This window comes from Ammospiza caudacuta, chromosome Z, assembly GCF_027887145.1.
Source record: "Ammospiza caudacuta isolate bAmmCau1 chromosome Z, bAmmCau1.pri, whole genome shotgun sequence".
Lineage (NCBI taxonomy): Eukaryota > Metazoa > Chordata > Aves > Passeriformes > Passerellidae > Ammospiza > Ammospiza caudacuta.
The window spans coordinates 20,805,554-20,825,973 of record NC_080632.1 but is presented as its reverse complement, the minus strand read 5'-3'; the positions used below and the strand labels follow the sequence as shown (position 1 = coordinate 20,825,973).

The following is a 20,420-nucleotide window of genomic DNA, read 5'->3' as shown; positions in this document are numbered from 1 at the left end:
AAAAAGGCAAGATGTATGAAGGTGTGAGGAGAAGAAGTTTAAGGAGCAACTCCTTTTGATTTGTTTGGTGAAGGGGATTCTGGAGCAGACCGTTAGCCGCAGATGTAAATGCTGCTGCAGTTCAGATGTGGGGCTCTCTGTTCTGGATGCTGATGAGTCTGGAAGAATTAATGGCTTCAAAATGGAGCTATGGACAGGAGCTGTCCCTTAAGGGTTAATCTTTGGTTGTGGATCAGAGAAATTAGGTGCTTCACATGGCTGTTCTCTGAATAGCTGTTCCTGACCTATGCTGGGGGGTAAAACAGCCTCAGCCTCCCAAAGAAAGGGAGCCTGAGTCAGGACCTGCCATACCAGCTACTTTGTTTTGGCTACTCCACTTCCAAAGTGGTACCATCTGGTGCAAAGCAGAAACTTTTGACTTGTGCTTCTGATGGTGGCTTTTTGTGACTGCCATCTCTTGGTGTGAAGGTGAGCCATGGCAGACAGTGTGCTGGACACTTGGCTTGTGGCCTCGGCTGCCAGGGCACAAAGGCAGCTTGTTCTGTAAGAGGACAGTATTGCCCTCTTACAATGGACAACTGACTGTGGTTATTTTTCACCGGATTCACGGGAAGCAGACATGTCCCAAGTGCAACAAAGTGTGAAGGAAGAGCCCAAGAGACCAAGAGCCAGGATGACATTTGGTCAAAGCAAGAGGTAATAGCCGGGACAGGGAGGGCTACAGTTGCTGAAGAGGATAAACAACCTGTTCAGGGAGCTGTTCTTGTCCCTCCCTCCAATGTTTTTTAGTTCATTCTACATGTGTTGCTGCTAGGGTGGCCGCCTGTCTAAGGATGTCCTTGAATGAAGCCTCAGCTTTGTCCTGTTTAACTGCACCTCCTTGCTTGTTTGTTGTACTCCTCTCCTGCTGAGTCACAGGCACCAAGGTCTCTCATCTCTTGAATAAATACCACTTCTTTCCTTCTGCACCAGTCTTCTACTCTGAGAGCCTGGGGGTGGGGTAGGGCTAGGGACAGTGGAGGTTATGTAAAGAATGAGTTCTTTGCCCTAGATACCATCCTTATAGCAGGCCTTTGCAGTCAGCCTTATAAGAAATTAGCTGAATATTTGCCATCACTCTGGAAATGGTCTGTAGCAGGGTGTGTCAGTGACATCCCGGTGAATATGTGCCACTGAAACCAGCTGGGTGGAAGGGCAGCACATCTTAACAGAGAGGCAAGGGGCTGCAGCCACAGTGGTTGCCTGGTGCCCAGAACAGGCTGACTGACTGTAAATCTCACAGGTTCAAGGAGACATGAGCTCGGTGACTGTAAATGAGAGATCAACTGCTTTCCCACAGTGTGGCCTGGGTGTAGATGTGCAGGGGAAGTGCATGCACAGCATGCCAAGGAAAGATCTTGACTGTGAGGGAAATGTTGTGCCCTTCCTTTGAGAGGTGAAGTCCTGCCTTTTTCCTTTCTTGATGACCAGACTGTTGAGACCGCGTCTGTCTCTTCCTCTGCAGCAAAAAAAAAAAAAAAAAAAAAAGTGAGAACAAGGTCCCAGGAGATTATTTATGCCCAGATCTGCAATCTCCAGTCTTTCAATGTGTCAGCACCAGGTGTGAAAGGGAGGATATCTGTGGCTGTGCAGACTTCATAGACACAAACTCCCGTCCCTTCTCTCTGGGAACATGGACTGTAAAATGAGAGTGCTGGTGACCCTTCTGGCCTTGCAGAACTGACACGTGTGTGAGTGCTGTGCTGGTGCCCTTCAGGGGCAGAGGTGAGGCTGACTGACCTCACAGTAATCTACCCCGCAGAAATCTGCTGGGAGAGTTTTGACAGATGTTCCACTAGAAGTGATTTTTGTCAGCAAGCTCCAAGCTTTTCAGAAGTGCTAGAACTTTAGAAAGGGAGTGGTTGAAAAACTGCTCATTTTCAAGCTCTGCAGGCAACTGTGGAAGTCAGGCACCACTTCATGGAATGACAACACATCTAGTTACTGAAATAGTTTTTGATCTGTAGAATGAAATTTCCTCCAGCAGTGAAGATCTTCACTTCCACATGCAGATGTGCATCTGAGACCAGCAGCTCTAGCTTTATGTCATGTGCGTTTTCTTGGCTCTTGGGAGGTTCATGTGTGGCGAGTCCTGCTCTTGTCCCAGGGCTTGCAATGGGGCAGGTGAGACTGGTGGCTTGGAGAACAAGGGCTCCTTTTCCAAAGCCCGGGAGTGGGGTAAGTGGGAGTGGGGTAAGAGAGCTTTGAAGGACGGGTCAGGCAAACTGGGCTTAGGACAGCCTGGGAGTCTCCCAAAACGGAGTGGGGAGCAGACAGGCAACTAGCTCTGGGAGGGGACAGAGTTCCCTTAAGGATCAAGGGATCCCTGTCGATCCAGCTGTCCACCCCTTTTAGTTGTCATCTTGAAACCAAGCTCTGAAGCCTACAAAAGGACACTGTGGGTGGAGGAGTGCTTCTTATTAAAGGCCTTTTATCTCTCTTCTGCCTTCCCAAATCTCTTTGCATTGTCGCTGTTATAAAAGGAAATTGGTTTAGGCTGTAGTTTGAAAAACCACAGTCTTTTACATTTCAAAGCCCTTTGGATGTTCAGTTTAAAGCAGGTTAGTCCCAGTTTATACAACAAACTTTCCAGTGAAGCCAGAATAATTACACACTGATGTCCTGTTCTGTATGCAGAATTGCAAAAACCCCCCAAAATTTAAAAGCTGGGAAAATTATATCCTATCCACAGCCTGTTTAGGGGTAGCAGACTCCCCTCAGCTCTGCTCTCCTTAGGCCCACCTCTGGAGAGTTGCAGGGAGTAGTACATCTACAGAAGTGTCTGCTTTCTGGGAGAGCACACATTTGCAATCATTTTGGTCTGCAGTTCTTCCAGGCAGGAAGCAGTAAGCTGGTAAGCACCACCACTCTTGCCATTCTGTCTCCTTTCTTCAGTGACCGACTTCTGCTCTTTAGCTAATGCCTGGGGCGTGTCAGGGGGCTCCCCACACTTCCTGCTTCTTATAGAGGGAAGCAGGCATTACTTCAGTGTTAATCAAACCACCACCACCCTTTCTGCTATTTAAATATTCAGACTTGACTCTCCAGCAGAGACCGTGCCGGCAGTGTGGGTTTGTTCGATGCAATACAGCCCCCATCTGGCACAAGGCTCCCAATACACCTTAGGGCACTGAGTCTGGGATTTGTACCAGCACTGCTGGTTTTGGGCTTTTTTTGAGAGTTCAGAATGCTGATTGAATTTGATGAATGGCTGGATTTAAACACCATCAGAGAGAAATAGCTTGCTGAAAGAAAAACGGTAATTTGTAATTTGTGTCACAAATACCTCTTTGGTAAACCCAAAACCAAAATAATTTTTTTTTGCTGCTTGTAGGAAATATCTTCTGAAGGAGAGTTTGCTGTTGTTTATCCCCCCATCAGAAGATCTCTAAAAAATGTCAAATATTCATCTCATTCATAGATGTTTCTTCTCTAAATTACTCTTTGGTGTCTGAACCCAATACTGTCTTCCAAATGTGTAGGCATGTATGGAAATTTTTTCACAGCAACATGTTCTTGGGAAGGTCTGGCAGACTTTCTTTCCTTTAAGGTGGTATCATCAAGACTTGACTAGCAGGGACAGCAAAAACCCCATCTTTAACAGACAGAGAGCATCCAGGGCATTTGGAGAACAACAAGCAGAAAGTTTCTTTGTGGAGCTGCCTTGAAAATGCCCTGTAATTCCACGGCTCACCCTGATTATATTTATTTTTTTCCAGACAGGCAAGCTTGACCCACATTATCCCAAAGTATGTGGGCACAAAGGAAATGTTCTGGACATCAAGTGGAACCCATTCAATGACTTTGTAATAGCTTCATGTTCAGAAGATGCCACAGTAAGTTTACTACTTTGTACTGTGTGTTAGTACCTGGCTAATGTGCTTTTTGGAGAATGAAGTTGAAAGAAACCAAAAGTTCATGAATATGAAATGATGTGAGGTGTGAAAGCATGCATATACTTATTTAAGAAGTCAGGAAAAAGTAAGATTCCTTTCTTTCTCCTGAATTCAGACCTTTGTGATGCCTTCCAGATGAAATACCAAATCAGTGTAATGAGGAAAATTTATTTTGTGGGGGCTTGTGCCTTTTTGTGGTGTGTTTGTATGAGGAAAACAAAATATGAGTTTAAAATGGAAGGGCTATTAAAGTTTAATCTCTTTGAAACTCTGTCTTTACTTTAAAAAAAGCTTCAACACAACATTATCTGGATCAGCTCTTTCAGATTAATTCCCCACAGAGCTTGTTCCTGCACTCTGTAGAGTCATGCTGGATCAGCTGTGGTGAGGAATATGCATCTTACACTTCTGCAGTGGGTGCTTTGGCTGAAGTTAGTGTGGGTAAGATGTAGACACTGTGGTAATTGGAAGATTCTAGTCATGTTTGTAAGGGACAATTTACCTCATATCTCCCTACTGGAAGGTCACTTTCAAAAGGTCTTGTAAAAAGTGTGATGCTGATGTCTTTGATAGTGAGAATATCTGACTAACTGCCATGCTTTTTTCCAGAGATCCCATGTGAGATCCCACTGGGTTTATTCTCACTCTGCCATAGAGCATCAGGGAGTTTTCTCCTGTTATTTTCTCCAGACCTGGCTTGGTTCACATGCTCTGCCATTTTAGTTCTGCCAAAAAGTCAGTCTTGATTATAAGCTTTTTTGATTGTCCTTCATGCTTGTTTTGCTTGTTTGGATACTTCTCTGTGGGTTTGTGGTTTTTTGGTTTTTTTTTTTTTTCTTTTTTTTTCTTTTAAGTTTTCTTTCAGTTTCTGAACTGATGGTGAAGATTTTATTGTATCTTCCAACCTGTATCCAGGCTTTCATGCTATCTCAGGAGGTATGGCATGGTATGGCTTACTTGTGGCAGAGGGCACCACCTTGGCCACTCTTTTGAGCCTCATATGAGAAGTGAGCACAATCCTCAAAACATCCCACTGTAGTTACAGAATCACAGAAGCGTTTGTGTTGAAGGGGAGGTTTCTTTCACCACTTCTCTAGGCAGAGCACTTGTTCCTATTCTTCCTTCCTCCCAAGGAGAATTTTTTTCCTTCCAGTGCAGTTAATGACTGCTGTATCCTGTCCTCCTACTGTGCATTTCAAGACAGAGCCTGCCTCTCTTTTCTCAGTTAGTCTTGTAAGTACTGAAGCTTTTATCAATTTGCCTGGAAGCTCTCTCTTCTCCAGGCTGAGCATGCCCATCTCCCCCAGCTTTTACTTGCAGGATAAAGTGCTGTAGTCTCTTGGGCATCCTGGTAGGCCTCTAGCATCTTTCTTGCACTGAGGGGTACAAAACTGGATGCACTATCCCCAGATTTCCTTTCCAGTTTTCTCCAGAATGTTGACACTGGATCATTCCTCAGACTAAAGAATGGAAACGGAGCATGTCACAGGTCTCAGTACCAAAAGTTGTTCCAAGAAGTCTGCCTGTCTGTGACTGTACTCGCTTTTTACTATTCTCCCATCCTCATCCTAGCACCAGAAAATGGTATCTTAGGGCTCTTCTGCACTGTGACGTGGTGCAGAGATATCTCTTCCCTGCCTGCTAAGTTGTAAGGACAGCAGACTGTGTTTCTTGGTGTGACTGTCTTTCCTGGTACCTCATAGCTGGACCTTGGATGTCACTTCCTCTATGCCCTACTCAAATAATTGAGTTTCTCCAAGCCTTGTTCAGATGAGCTGAGAAGATCTCTAAGGCTGCAGATCCTGTGGCCTCAGTAGGTCCTTCTCCCAGGGGTTGAGTATCCTTCTAGGGAAAATGGGATGCATCTGATCTCCAGGCATTGCCATATTGCCATATACATCCATTGCCTTTGATGCTCTCCTTTTGTACCTTCAAAGAGTTTGGCTCCATCCTCTCTGTGCCTTCATGCTATGTAGTTGAAGGGCAGCCAGAGACTGAACAAATTATTTTCTTTCGAGCTCTCCTCAGATTTGCTGTGTTGCTGCTTCCTTCTCATCTCTTGTCTGCTGTTTGACTCATTCTGTGAGGTCAGCATCTTACTTGACCTGCCTGTTCTGGAGAGCTCAGATTGGACATACTGTTGAGACATCTTCATGGCAATATTTCCTCTGTTTTAAGAGAAGTTTGAGGAAGGTTTTTTGGGGGTCACAGAGGTGTCCACCACTTCCACTGGGCTGGATATAAGAGGAAAAGCCTTCCTTCCAGCCTGTTGTTAAAAGCCTGGTGCTCTCTTCTATTTCTGAGCATTAGTAAGCCACTGTGCATCTAAAGGATGCATCTACAAGGATGCATCTAAATGCTTACTGGGCTGGGCCTCCCTTTGAGCAAGGCTACAAGCCTTCCGAGTAGATAAGGGAAATTTCACTTCTCCCACATTGCTCAGAGGTTTCTTGACTGTTAACCAGCCTTTCCGGAGCTTGCTTTAGTGGTACCACTGTTACCAAAAATTGGTAAAAATAAAAGCTTCTTAACACTAACATAGCATTAAATAGCAGACATTCTTTATTTAGCTGGGTGCATGAGGGGATATCTCCTCTGAAATATCATGCATGCTGACTACAAAAGGAATTCCTGTTTGGATACTATATTTTATGTACATAGTCACTGATTTCTCCCTGAATAAGCATAATAATTTCCCTAAAATCAGTAACATATTTTCTCTCTCTTTAACTCATGTGTTCTTCTGTCCTGGGTATCTCTTTGGTCATCCCTGGTCATCAGTGACTCTCAAAGTCATATTTGACCACCCAGTCAAGTGGTAAAAGTTGGCACAACTGGGCTGGTTGCTTTCCAGTTCTTCTTCTTACAGAATGGGCATTGTGCAGTTCCACAGGCCAGTGGTTTTTGAAGAATAGGCATTGTGTTAGTCTGCCAGGTGCAGACCATTTTTCATCTGACAGCGCTACAGCTATCTTTTGTGGTGCACAGCTGGAGCTATGTAGAATGGTACTTTTGGGCATGGAAAGGATTGCATATTCTCTGTGAATAGTGAGTTCCAGTTCTCCCTGCTGTTTCAGGTGGGCTTGGGGCTGAGGCCTATGCAAAGGCCTAGGGGCTAAGAGTTTGAGCTTATCTTCTTAGCCCTTCTGTTCTTCTTGGCAAATCATCAGGCATGAAGAGTTCAACTTGTTGAAGTTCTGCTGCCCTCTGGTTAGAGGGGCAACTCTGTGCCTTTTGCTTCATTTTATCAGACTTTCTTCAAGAGGTAGCAGGGTAGACAGCTTGCTCATGCTTGGACTGTCCCTGCTTGCCCTGCAGGCCTGAGTCCAAGACCTGCTTATTCTGCACACTAAAGAACTGGAAATTTCTGCCTTTTAATGCAGTCTGAGATTCCAGCCAGGTGCTTTTCTCTGCTTTTAAAACCAACCATTTCACAGCACGAGGAGTGGGTGGCTCATTCTAGGCAGTTCTTGTCAGCATGAACACAACCTGTTTTCCCTTTTCTAGTCTCTTAGCCCCATTTCTTTAGTGATAGCTGTTGAAACTGTAAGGAATCAGTCAGTCTGATTGTAAAGTGTGATATTTTCTCTAACTGCTGTAGAATTTCATGCAGATACTGCTGGACTCTACAGCTATTGTGTTTCTGGTGGGCTTGATTCCTTATTGGGGTAAAGAATACACTGTGGAGAAGGGTGCTGATGCCAGGAGGTCCCAGAATTTGGGTCTGCTTCTTATTTGTCTTAGAAAGGTGTGATCCTCATCAACCAAACAGTAGGAGACTTGGGCATCTGTGGCTGATTTCCACAAACTATGTTCCAAAGAGCATTTTGCTTTTGCTTCAGGCTAAGAAATAAAAAAATTATGACACAAGCATAGTAATTTTCATTGAGCCAAAGGATTAATCATCTGTTAGCATCCTAAATACTTGTGTTTCGAGGGTTAGCGTGGGAAAGAAGAAAACAATAGCAGAAACCAGCAAGAGGTTCAGCCCCTCTTGCTGGTTTCTGCTATTGTTTTCTTCCGCCACAGGAGGACAGAGCATTTTTGTCTTCATCCCTCTAGAAGGGATGCAGCATCCCTCCAGAAGGACCCAGAGCTGTAGGTGGGCCTGTTACAAGACAGCACGCTCCCAGTGCTGAGTGGCTTCAGTACACTTAAGAGGCAAGGTCTGCAAGATTAGTGGTTTATTTCTTCCCCTTGGGAATAACTTTTCATAATTGTGCTGACAGGTCTAAGGGTTGGATTGCCAAATTTAAAGAAACCCTGGTAGGACTGTTGTCTGAAGATAGAACATAAAGAGGAGTCTTCAGGTCCACAGAATAGTAAAGATACAAATAACAAAGATAGATGTTCAAAAAAGCCAGTTACATTCCTATTCACTACAAATGGAAGAGTAATTCCAAGGCACTTAATAGCTATTGGTAAATTCTGAATTAGCTCCTTCTCAGGAATCTCACAAAGACCCATGCTGTGCCATTCAGGTTAAAATCTGGGACATCCCCAATCAGTTGCTAAAAAGAAACATTACCACTCCGAAGAAAGAACTTCTTGGGCATGCTCGAAGAGTTGGTCTGATTGAATGGCATCCCACGGCTGATAACATCCTCTTCAGCTCTGGCTATGACTACAAGGTGGGTCTGTGCTCCTAGGACACGCTGTTTGGCTTGGTGCTTTGAAATTTGTTTTAATTTCAAGCTGTAAGATGGTACTAAAGAGTTTGGAAGCTTTCTTCAGGGGGAATTTCCATGATGACCCAAAGGCAAAAGGATGTTGCTATAAGTTCAAAAGGACTGTCTAATTTTCCAGCCTTCTGATGAACTTCAGTCTACTCTGCACTTCTCATTTACTGAATTGCATACAGCATGCAATGCCGTCCACTTTTTTTTGTGCTACTGCATGTATATGCACTGATGTTGTCTATTTTTATGTACAAAATGTGGTTTCAAAGGAAATTAAAATATTGGACATTCTTAGCTGACATTGATATGTTGCTGTTAGTATCAGGAATTATTTTAAGTGCTGAAGAACAATCACTTATGATGGTAAGACCTATACATGTAGAGAAAAGATGAAGAAGTGAATAGAGTACACAAAGTCCCGGGTGTGAGGCAGCAAAGGACTGATTTTGTAAAATTATTTTTGCTCCAGATAATGATCTGGAACCTTGATGTCATGGACGCTGTTATTTCAAACCCAGTGAAGATTCTTGATGCTCACAAAGATGTGGTCCTCTCCATGTCATTCAACACAGATGGCAGTCTCCTTGCCACTGCTTGCAGGGACAGAAAGATACGTGTGATAGACCCTCGTGCTGGAACAGTCCTACAGGTAGGTTGGGTTCAGAGGTCTATGGTCCATCTGATCTCGCCTCTTGGAGTGTTTCCTCTCCTCAGTACCTTCATTGCCATAAAAGACGATGCATCTGCATTGCTCAAGGCACTATATGGTGCTGTTCCCTTCTGCTTTCCGCAGAATGCTTGCTGTCATTGTTGAAAACAGGGATTTTGTGTCTTGATACAATATTCCTTGCTCCTTGAAACCTTACTTGGATTGTATTGTTTTCATAGGTACCTCCTGCAGCCCATGGAGGGAATGTAGAGATCAGGTGGAGAGGTGGATGCAAGTGTACATTTGTCCCAATGACAAATATCTCAATGGTTGTTCTTGTTGCCTGGATTTTATTGGCTAGATGCTGCTGGCTGCATTTTGTAGCTATTTGCAGAAGTTTATGTACACAGAAAGTCGTGCCTGGAACTACTAAAGACTGCTGTCTTGCAAATATGTGAATCAACAGCTAGAGAGGTGAGACTGGCTCAGCCAGTCAGAGCAGGGTGTTGATAGCACCAGGATTGTGGGTTTAATCCCTGTATGTGCCATTTGCTTTAGAGTTGGACTTGATGATCTTTGTGTGTCCCTTTAAACTCAGAATATTCTATGATGTGTTGTTGAGATTTTGGGAATGATCCTGAGGAGTTTAGGCCACTATTTTCAGATGCCTGTGAAATCCTGCTCACCATTGTTCAGCTGGGCTGAGCAGATCTTTCAGATGTGAGTGAATGAGAGTTGTCAGGGAACATGAAATGTCACTATGCAACAGATATTGTCTTACTCAAGCAGTGTCCTTTCTCTTCTACAGGAAGGAAGCTACAAGTCTCACAGAGTCAATAAAGTCTCATTCCTTGGAAACATGAAAATGCTGTTTTCTACTGGAACATCTCGGTGGAATAATAGGCAAATTGCATTATGGGATCAAGTGAGTTGGATCAAAAATCTTAACCCTACCAGCTTCTGTTTTCTCTCTTTTGCTGTCACTTTAACTTTCCACCTGCCACATACACAAGAATTAATTTATAACAGGAATTCAGAAGTGATCTGTCAGATTCTTGAGTGGTGATAGGTCTTACTGGTGTGAGACATAACTGAGTTTCTGGAGAGGTTTTCAACATAGAAGCCTAAGAGAGCAAAGTGAATGCTGTGCCCATGTCCTGGTTTTGGCTGGGATAGAATTAATTTTCTTAGTAGCTGGCACACGGTTGTGGTTTGGATTTAGTGTTGAAAGCACACTGACATTTTGGGGTGTTGCTAAGTAGTGCTTACCCTAAGTCAAAGACTTTTCAGTGTCTCATGCTCTGCCAGTGTGCAGGTGCACGAGAAACCGGGAGGGAGGATATCCAGGACAGCTGATCTGAACTGGCCAAAGGGATATTCTATACCATAGAACGTCATGCTCAACTGGGGGGACTTGGTCAGGAGCCATGGATTGCTACTCAGGGACTGGTTGGGCATTGGTCAGCGAGTGGTGAGTGGTTGTGTTGTCCATCACTTATTTTTCTTGAGTTTTATCCCTCTCTCTCCCTTTTCTTTTCATTACAATTGTTATTGTTCTTTTTTTTTTTCTTTTTTTTTCAATTACTTAACTGTTTGAATCTCAACCATGGGTTTACTTTTCTCTGATTCTCTTCTCCATCCTACCAAGGGGAAGCGGGCAAATGGCTGCACGGTACGTAGTTGCTGACTGAGTTAAACCACAGCAGCCCGCTACAAGAAGAAATTGTTCAAAGGACCTCATGGTTACTGTAGCTCTGACTAAACCTGGCTCTTACTGGTCTTACTGGCAAACTGGTCCTGGAAAGAGAAATGAGCTCTAGACACAGCATACGCAGATGAAGCCCTGAAAGAAGAAAATTATGTTGGGTGTTTTTGATTTCTGATGATTCCTGACAGTAGACTACTGAGGTAGTGCTTAATTGGTCATTTCCAAGACATCTGATCTCCTCTCAGGATGGCTGCTCTCATCTGCCGTTTTATATGCAGTGAGATATTTTTACTTTGTCAGCATCTAAACATGTCTCTGTGCATCAAGCACCATGCAGCACAATCTTTTGTCTCTTCGTAGTGCTGTCATGCTTTGTTACCAGACAAAGCTGATAGGCCAGGCCTACCATTTGCTATGTTTTGGCTATGTTTGGACATGGCTTCTTAGCACATGTGAGAGACAAAGCACTATGCTGCTGTCTGAAGGCTTTCCACAATGCTAAGCAGTGCTGTGACTCTTCGTGGGTGTCATGTCAGGGTTTTAAGTGCTTGGTTTAAAAACATAGTGGAAAGATCTGTGAAGCAAGGTGTGTAAAACCTCCTTAGGAACAGGGATTGGCACAGAGCCTCCCCAGCAAGCCTCTTTCTTATGTCCACACCATCTAAACAGAGGCCTTGGCTTACTGCAGCCTGCAGCTGGTCAGTTCTGCAAGAGAAAATGTGTGTTAACCCTATGCTAAGTACATGCTAAGTACATGTGGTGAGAATCACCACATGGACAGCCATAAGACACCAGAGTCTGCTTTGTCAGGCCTCCCAAAATCACTCCTTTCAGCAGTGCAGAGATAGCTTTGTACAAGACACGAGAGCTTTGCATATGGAGTGGTGTGCTGTGTCCTCCTACATGGCTTACCTGCAAAAGGCCAGTGGGAGGTTCTGTCCTTGTATCAGGCACCTTCCCACTGTGCAATGCTGAGATTGCTTGGCTGATGCAGACTGCTCTTGTGGGTGGTGCACTGTTGTGAAAGTATTGCCTAGACTAGAGGTTTTGCGAGAACATGAGTAAAATTCAGTGTGAATTTTACACCATTGGTGCAGGTGTACCCTGAAGGCCCCTTCACCTGCCGTCTGGCCCATGTAGAGGCAGGCAGTGTTTCTTACCATATCTACCCTGAAATGCCATCAGATACCTGAGGTGTTATAGTGGTAGGAACTTCAGACAAGGACTGGGACAGAGCACCCATTTCTCACCCACAGAGCTTTGCAGGAGTCCGTGCATGGCTGTGGGTCATTACAGAGCTGTGCTCACATGCCACTGCCAGGTGCGGCTCAGGTGAGGTGTCTTGGACTTGAGGTGATTCACAGGTGATTGCAGCTGACTCTTTTTCCTGTGTCCTGCCCAGAATGACCTTTCTGTGCCTTTACTGGAGGAGGATCTGGATGGCTCCTCGGGACTGCTGTTTCCTGTCTATGACTCTGACACACACATGCTTTATGTGGTGGGGAAGGTAAGTGCTTTCCACATCAGCAAGTGCAGGCCTGTTTGATTCTGCTGTCAGCCTGTGTTGTGACAGACTGAGGTCAAAGATGCTTCTGAAGCATGTTAACCTAAGGATATGAGCAGAGGGGGTGGGGCCAGAGGGTTCTTCCTCATCAGGCCACATTTACCACCTTTACAGATGTACCATGTTTATTGTGGAGAGGTACGCAGCTGGGTCCTAACCTTCCCGTGTAGGAATTTGTTTCGTGGTTGATCCTGCATGGTTTCTTGGGGCCAGGAATTCTTCTCAGATTGTTATGCTGAACAGCAGAGTCTGGCTGATGTTGATTTTCTTTGCCTTTAGGGTGATGGAAACATACGGTACTATGAGATAAGCCCTGAGAAACCATACCTGAACTACCTGATGGAATATCATTCTCACTTACCACAGAAGGGAATTGGTGAGTGGCAGAATGTCTAATGTTACAAGAGGATTGTGGTTTCTTAATTTTAGAGGCTGCCAGAGTCTAGGAATATCCAAAATACTGTTTAGAAAAGAGAATGGAGAACCTCCACACAGGTTTACAGGTGCTTACAGTCAGCTTGGCATAGCTCATCCAAATATGACAGGTGGTATTACAGGGTCAGAGCTTGGAAAGGGCCCTTCTGACCAGCATGGGCTGGGCAGTTTTACCAGTCAGTGCTATGTCTCCTCTCACATACCTAGTCAAGGTGGAAAGGAGGATATTCTGGATTTAAAAGTAGAGAATGCTCCTTGCCGTTTGTCAATCTGTTTCAAGATTTTTGTCTTTGAGCTCTATTTCCATCATTCCCACTCTGTGATTTCTGTTGTAACAGATGCTTCACAGCTTAATGCCTTCAGTCTTTATTGCTGTCTACCTTCTTTTTTACTGACATTTCCTATTTAGAAATAGATCTTTTATGATTAGGTCACCTCTCCTCCCTTGGAGACCCTTGCTTATTAACCTCTCTGTGTACTACCCACTGTTTAACTAATGTCACAGAATTTAGCTTTCAGCCCTCAGACCTTATTGTTAACCCTTTCTTGAACCTTGTCTGGTCTACTCTGAGTCATATTCCTCTACATGTTTTTAGGATCATTAACACTCCTCCACACTACCTGTGGACACTCCTGCTTGTAGAGAACATTGGTATGGATATTTGGCAGCACTGAATTTTGTGCCTGCAGGTTGCCTTAAAAAAAAATAAAGGAATATATTATTTAAAACGTAACTGTAAGGATCTCCTCGTTATTCAGTGTTTATAATCCTTTTTTTATAATACTTTATAATCCTCAGTTTTATAATCCAGTACAACATCCTTATTTCTCATTGTCATAGTCTCTTTAAAAATAATTTCATGCAAAGTAAATGTACAGGTGTTTTTAAAAGGTGAATCAAGTCTACTTTCCTAACCTGCTTTGTTGAGCTGATCAAGCATACTGCTAAGATTATTGTACAAAAGTTCCTTTAACATGTTATCAAAACAAAATACTGTATGGAGGAGTGGAGTTTAGATTCACTTTTAGATGAATTTATAATGTAAAGTGCAACAGGCCTTCACGTAGAATCTGCTGCTTAAAGAAGTCACTGGGTATTAGTAGAAAACTAAGCTTGGGTGCCATGAAGCAAGGTCTAAAGCATAGGGAATCTCTTTTTTAAAGGGAATTGATGTGGATATAGCTTTGAACTGTACAAGCTAATGAGAGAGAAACCCACTGAGGTTTTCAGGTAACTTAGAGACCTTGGGTGCCAGTCCCTAAAACACAAATGAACAGAATTGATGTTCACACCCTTCTCATTCTCATTTCTGTTTTGGGACAGAACTGGGGAGGATAATTCTCTGGAAGGTATTTCAGCCATATAGAGCTATTCTGGTGTTGTTTAGGTGTCCTGAAATCCCTTCCTAGTGATCCTGATACTCAAATGTTGTGGCATTACCTGCCAGCTCTGCTCTCTTCTGCTCACTCTATTTGGAGCTCATTAGAATGAATAAGGAGCAGGAGGCTTAGCATAAAACCCACGCATGTATGTAACAACACGATCTGACAGAAAAAAAAAATTATTTAGTCTTGTCATTTGTGCCACTGAGCCAGTTCTGGATGCAGACCTCAAACCATGCTGATGTGGTGCTGATGCTATGACGTCTTTCATTTCTTGGTGACCCTTTTCATGTGCCTGATGACATTAGCTTTCCTAAGGAGATTTATACTCCATTTATTTCATGCTCTTCCCCCAGGAATGATGCCAAAGAGAGGTCTTGATGTGGCAGCTTGTGAAATTTTCCGTTTCTACAAACTGATTCCAACTAAAAGCCTGATTGAGCCCATCTCCATGATTGTGCCTCGACGGGTAAGTTGACCTCAGATCACATTCTTATCTGAGGCAAATATCAGTGAAAAAATAGGTGCACTGCCTCATCTCTGTGACTCTTGGGGGCACAAGAGTAGGTAGAACAAGACATTTTCTCTCTCCTGGCATGGGGGACGTAGCTGGCCTGTTTCTGGGGCAGCCCTGCCAACAAACCCTATCTGGTGACTCGAGAGTTACTCAGGAGTTTACTCAATTTAATATCTGACTTTCCAAGACATGCTGCCAGGTCTGCTAGCTGTCTGTAAACCTCTCCAAGAGAATCTTTTTGACATAATGACAAAAGAGGGAGAGGGGTTGGAGCTGGTGTTGAGTGGCATAACAATCTCCTTGTGGAAGGAGGAAGAATCACCCTGGTAAAATAGGAACTATGGGTCCCTACCCATTGGGTGGAGTTGTGTTACAGATAGTTGTTCTGCAGCATGTAAGGCATGACCTGTTGCACTGAGGGTGATGTAGGAGTAAGTCTCAGAGCTGGTGTCATTACAGAAAGGAACAGGCCTTGAATCTGTAGCTAGCCAAGGTAGCTCCTGTGTGACTGCGTGGGCATAGGTACATGGGAAATGTCAGTACTGTGCTCTTTACTTCCAGAAAGTAGAATATAAAAAGAAGGCATGAGTTCCTTGCATTCAGAGACACAGAACTAATGCTCACTGCAACTCCCAACCAGTCGTGTTCCTCCAGCTTTATCTCCTTGGCCAGTTTCTGTCAATTGATAATCAGCTGATGATTTGAGACTTGTCCATCCTTTGTATCCATGTATTCATCTTCAGGAACATGATTTCATGGGAGTTGAGTTAGCCTATGTTAACCTCCCCCAGTCTGAAGACCTTACCAGCACAAATTAAATTAGGCCTCCAGATACAATTCTTCTGAGTTCAGGTGAGGAGCAGTGGGGTCCAGAGCAGGTGAAAAGACTTTATGTCCCTGCCAATGAGTGCTCATGGTACTCCCTTGTGCTGAAGGGGAATAAATTCATTTCTCCACCACGATCCAGTATGACCTCTTTAAGCCAAAATCTCACTGTCATAGTTACTCTGGACTTCTGTTTGTTTCCAGTCGGAATCATACCAGGCAGATATCTACCCCCCGACTGCAGCAGCCCAACCGGCCCTGACAGCAGAAGAATGGCTCGCTGGGATTAACAAAGGTCAGCACGTGGAGAGCTCCCCAGCCCTTCAGCTCCCCTGTGGATGTGATAGCCTGGTCAGAGAGTGAGAAAGCTAGATAAGTTTTCCCAGAATTGGCCTGAGAGACTTTAGGTAGCTGGAGATAAACAATTATAGCCAATTATTTAAAAACAGCCTGTAGGTGGTGTTTTTCTAGTATCTGTTTTCCTGTTATTCTCGTAAGATTGTTTACAAATGGGTGTCTTGTTAATTAGCCAATCGGGGGAAATGTATTAAATGACCACCTGTATTGACCAGGGTATAAAAAGAAGCAGTTCAGTAAAGATGGGAGGTCCTTATGCCAGTTAGCCTTCTGACTGTCTATGTGTCATTTGTGACGCTCTCCTGGGCTTGGGTAAGCTGCTGCCAGCTCTCTGGCCTATTACCTGCCCGAGAAAGAGGAAAGAAGGGAAAGGAGAGGCATAGTAAATATGGCTGGAAGTTAAGATAATTTGTTGGCTGTAAATTCCGGAAGCTGCTCTGGTCAGGTGCCTCCATGTTTATCTCTGACTGAAATGGTTAGAGCTGGTTGTTAGAATGAATTGCTTAGTGCTGATTTTTAAGTGTGGTTTGGGAGTGCTCACTTGTCTCCTCCCTCCCTAGGGCCTCTCTTGGTGTCCTTGAGACCGGGCTCTGAAACGGTGAAGTCCCAGCCGCAGTTTCCTGATCAAGAACCCCTCACAGAAGCTACTGACCTGAGCCAGCAACAGGAACCACAAGGGAGGATATCAGTGGAGGACAAGCAGAAGCCAAGAGAGATTGAACATGGCAGAAAAAGGCTGAAAGTGGAAGACAGTCTGCCAGAAAATCAACAAACATGCCTCTCCAATGGCTTTGACATATTTCAGTGTCCACCACCAAAAACTGAAAGTGAGGTATGAATGTCTAGGGTAAAGTGTTGGGGCTACAGGCTAGGCTCAAAGCCAGATGAGGAAAGAATGCAATTCAGACGGTGGCAGTTCAGGGAGGGTTTATTTTTCTGGCCTGAGTCAGTGCAAGCTCTTTGTTCTTTTTGGTGGCAAAAACTCTGCCTGCCCTGACTGCCACAAGGAAGCAGAAGTACAGCCCAGCTGAGGGTGTCTGGAAAGGAGGGGGCAGTCAGCATTCTCACTTCCATGGCATTCTTGTGGCACAGACCTGCCTGATGACTAGCTGGGCACAAGGAGGTTCTTGGGACCTCAGGGTTCTGGGGTTTATGCAGGATAAGCCTTTGATGAGAACTGCAGTCAGCAAGCCTGGTGAGGCAGCAGAGATTTCTGTGAAAGGAGTGGGTGTACTCCTGGTGCATCCATGTAGTCTTAACTGCCTGATGTACTGTGGACCCTGACATGGGAAAGAGTCTGCATCTGCAGCTCACTGCTGAGGGTCAACTTGTTAGTGCAATGCTGTTGAGATTGGCTGCTGGCTGCAGCACGCACCTGGGAAATCCTCTAGAAAAGATCCTGGCAGGTCCACAATCTGTCTTTAATAATGGAAAGCCTCCTCTCAGTATAGTAATCAAAGCTGGCACAGTGGTACATCTCTGTGGTGATTTGTCAGCCTCCCACTGCTGGCAGCTCAGGGATATTTTCAAGTACATGCAGTTTGTTTGCTTTTAGGAACCCTGGAATAATTTTCTTCCCCTACCTTTGATCTCTGCAAGAATTTAGTGTCCGCACCTTGACAGGGCAGGAATTTTCACATCTGAATTTCCTTGTGGTGTGAAAAAGGATATTTTTCTGGGTGTTTCTGAGCTGGCACCCTAAGGTTACAGAAGCAGCCCTTGCAGAGCTGAGTGCTCTGCTGCATGCATAGTGAAAGACAATGCTAGTCCCAGCTGGAAGAAGGAAAAAGGACTTGTCCAACGTCAGAGAAGGAGATGTGACAGACCCAGGAATTTAGACTCTAAATACTTCCTGTGAAACACATGCAGTCACTACCCAATCTAGTGGACAACAGGAGCTCTGCTGGTGTTGTCTGCTGGTTGAAGGCCTCCTCCTTAGGTGTTTCTCTCAGAAGTGATGTAACAACTCTGATGGCATTGTCAGGTTAAACCTATGTTTTTTTAGTGTAAAGGAAATAAAATGTGTGCCTTCTTACAGCTTTTACAGATGTATTACCGGCAACAGGAAGAAATCCGTCGACTACGTGAGTTGGTAATCCAGAGAGATATCCAAATTAAACAGCTGTCGCTGGAGCTCAGAAACCTCTGCCCGGACACAGATGATTAATGGGATTGCTGGCCTACAGCTCTTTGTACCCCTGGACACAGGGGGAGACTCTAGTTCCTGCAGATAACTCCTCCTAGGTTTTTTACTGGGGGTAGAATTGATATTTCAGGCAGCATGGACTTGCCTGGCTTGTGGTGGTCACATTTCCCTAATCATCACCAGACAGTTTTTGATGGACTTGCTCCGCTTCTTCAGGCTCCCCTTGCTTGCCTGCTCACCTATGTCAGAAGCTTGTGTATTAATGCTAGTGAGAGATTTTGGAAAATCTTGCTCTTCTGCTCCTGGAGAAGTTACATGTTAAGCTCTAGGAATGACCTGTTTTGCTGCTCCTCCACATGACAGGAGACTGGGAGACTGAAGGCAGCTACCAGCTTCTTTTCTTGCCCTGGGCCCAGCGATGTGGCTCCTGTGGCTGCCGTCCCCTTGCTCAGGGAGTCCACTCTGCTGAGCTTCAGAGGCACCTCTAGCTCCAAAGTGATCCTTATGCACCCCTCTCACCTCACAGCCTGGCCCAGCCCCCAGTGCTTTGGGAAAGCCGTGGCTGCCCTGACCTGGTGCTGGGGATAGTCCCACTCTGGGGATGCCAAGGGCCAGCACTCTTGTGATAGGAAAAGGAGAGTTGGTGTTGGATGTCTTGCTTTAAAAAGGTCATGATGTGAGCTAGTTCTTGCCAGAGAAGCTGAAGAGTCTCTGTGTCACGTGAGTTAGTGGCCTTCTTTCCCTTCTTCTGCCAAAGAGCAGCTGCAGCCAACTGGGGGTCATCAGAGATGAGAACAGCATTTAAAGCTCCACAGTGCTGACAGTGGGGGAATTTGCTGGGAAGGTTTAAAAGAATGAGTAGGGAGTTGGACCCTCAGCCCACTGCAGGCGTTTCAGCAATGGTGCTAGAAGATTTGTGTCAACAACAGTAAGATCACAGGGCCAGTCATGAACAGCCCTGCAGGGTTGCTGGGATATCACTTGTCCTTAATGCCTGCACCTGCTGCTTCCTTCACACCCAGGCGCCAGCACCTTGTCCCATTCCTGCAGCCGCCTACAGCTGCAGGTTCCCTCTTGCCAGCTGCATTGTCCAGCCCCCTGCATCCTCCCAGGCTGCTCAGCCTTCCTCAGCCTGTGGCCACACTCACCCTCCAGCACCAGCTCTCTGGCTCCATGCTGGACCTTATGGACATGTCTTAAACCCAGGCAGAGCAAGCAAACACTGTTTAACCTGTAACTGTGCACCTCTATTGTGGCACATAGAAATCATGGAATCAACTAGGGGATATGTCTAGGACAAATCCTTGTCACCAGATGTGTTTTATTGGCTGCATTTTTTTTTTTTTTGCTTATTTTTTTAAATACGAAATAATTTAAATTATTTCCAAAGTAAAGTAATTTTTCCAGGGGATTTTTACATCCTCCTGAGAACTGTTTCTTTGTTAATCTATGACTGGCTAGCATAGAAAATGGTTGGCCACTATGGTTTTTATCCTTGGGTTTTGTTGATTTATGGAAAAGAAGGTGCTTTTATTTAGGCTGTGGTGAGCCTATTTAATCAAAACTTCTTTTTTGGACGATATGCCTGTAAAAGCGTGGACTGTGAAATGTATTTAAATTTGGAGCTTAACTGCAACCACTAATCTTTCACTGGAAAAAACCTTGAGGAAATGGAGTTTTGCGTTCATGATCTGTGCCTAAATAGTATTGAGTGATCATTCTAAGTTTCAGAACTCCTAAAAGCTTTGTAAAAAACTCTTGAACATGGGGATAAAAAACAAATCTGTGCAATGAAAAGCAAATATAACTGAATAATAAATATATTTAGAGTTTTGCATTTTTATACATGCAAGATTGTTGTTTTATTATTGTATTTTTGAAGTGACTGAAACTTAAGCTCAATCAAGGGCAGAAAGGAGTGTCACCTACTGTCTCTTTGCTTGTGTCAAGCTGTGGCCTTACATTAAGGGGTGGGCTGTACACAGAGTTATGCAGATGGACCTTTCTTTTTACATCATTCCCAGTTGCCCTTGATGCCACAAACGGGTGGCCATTGCACACTGAATTACTGTGTGTGTTGCCTTGAGTAAACTCAGAGCTGCTGGAGATGCATTCTGTGTGGTGAGGTGCCGGCTGCTGTCTTGCAGTCCTAGCTCTTCTCTTGTGCAGTACAACTCTGACCAGGCTCTTTTAGATATTCCACATGAGGAGGGTTTAATGTG

The 20,420-nt window shown here is 44.6% G+C and overlaps 1 protein-coding gene across 1 annotated transcript in view; it reads left to right on the top strand.

Moving 5' to 3' along the window:
* The window catches only part of CORO2A (coronin 2A), a 55,667-nt gene extending 35,676 nt beyond the window's left edge, over positions 1-19,991 (top strand). The window contains exons 3-12 of the mRNA XM_058823396.1: positions 3,759-3,875; positions 8,417-8,566; positions 9,084-9,263; positions 10,072-10,188; positions 12,374-12,478; positions 12,815-12,911; positions 14,710-14,822; positions 15,900-15,990; positions 16,613-16,884; positions 18,091-19,991. Coding sequence (XP_058679379.1) covers positions 3,759-3,875; positions 8,417-8,566; positions 9,084-9,263; positions 10,072-10,188; positions 12,374-12,478; positions 12,815-12,911; positions 14,710-14,822; positions 15,900-15,990; positions 16,613-16,884; positions 18,091-18,219 — 1,371 coding nt within the window. The 3' untranslated portion in view covers positions 18,220-19,991. The remainder of the gene's footprint in view (positions 1-3,758; positions 3,876-8,416; positions 8,567-9,083; positions 9,264-10,071; positions 10,189-12,373; positions 12,479-12,814; positions 12,912-14,709; positions 14,823-15,899; positions 15,991-16,612; positions 16,885-18,090) is intronic.
* Positions 19,992-20,420: the final 429 nt, after the last annotated feature.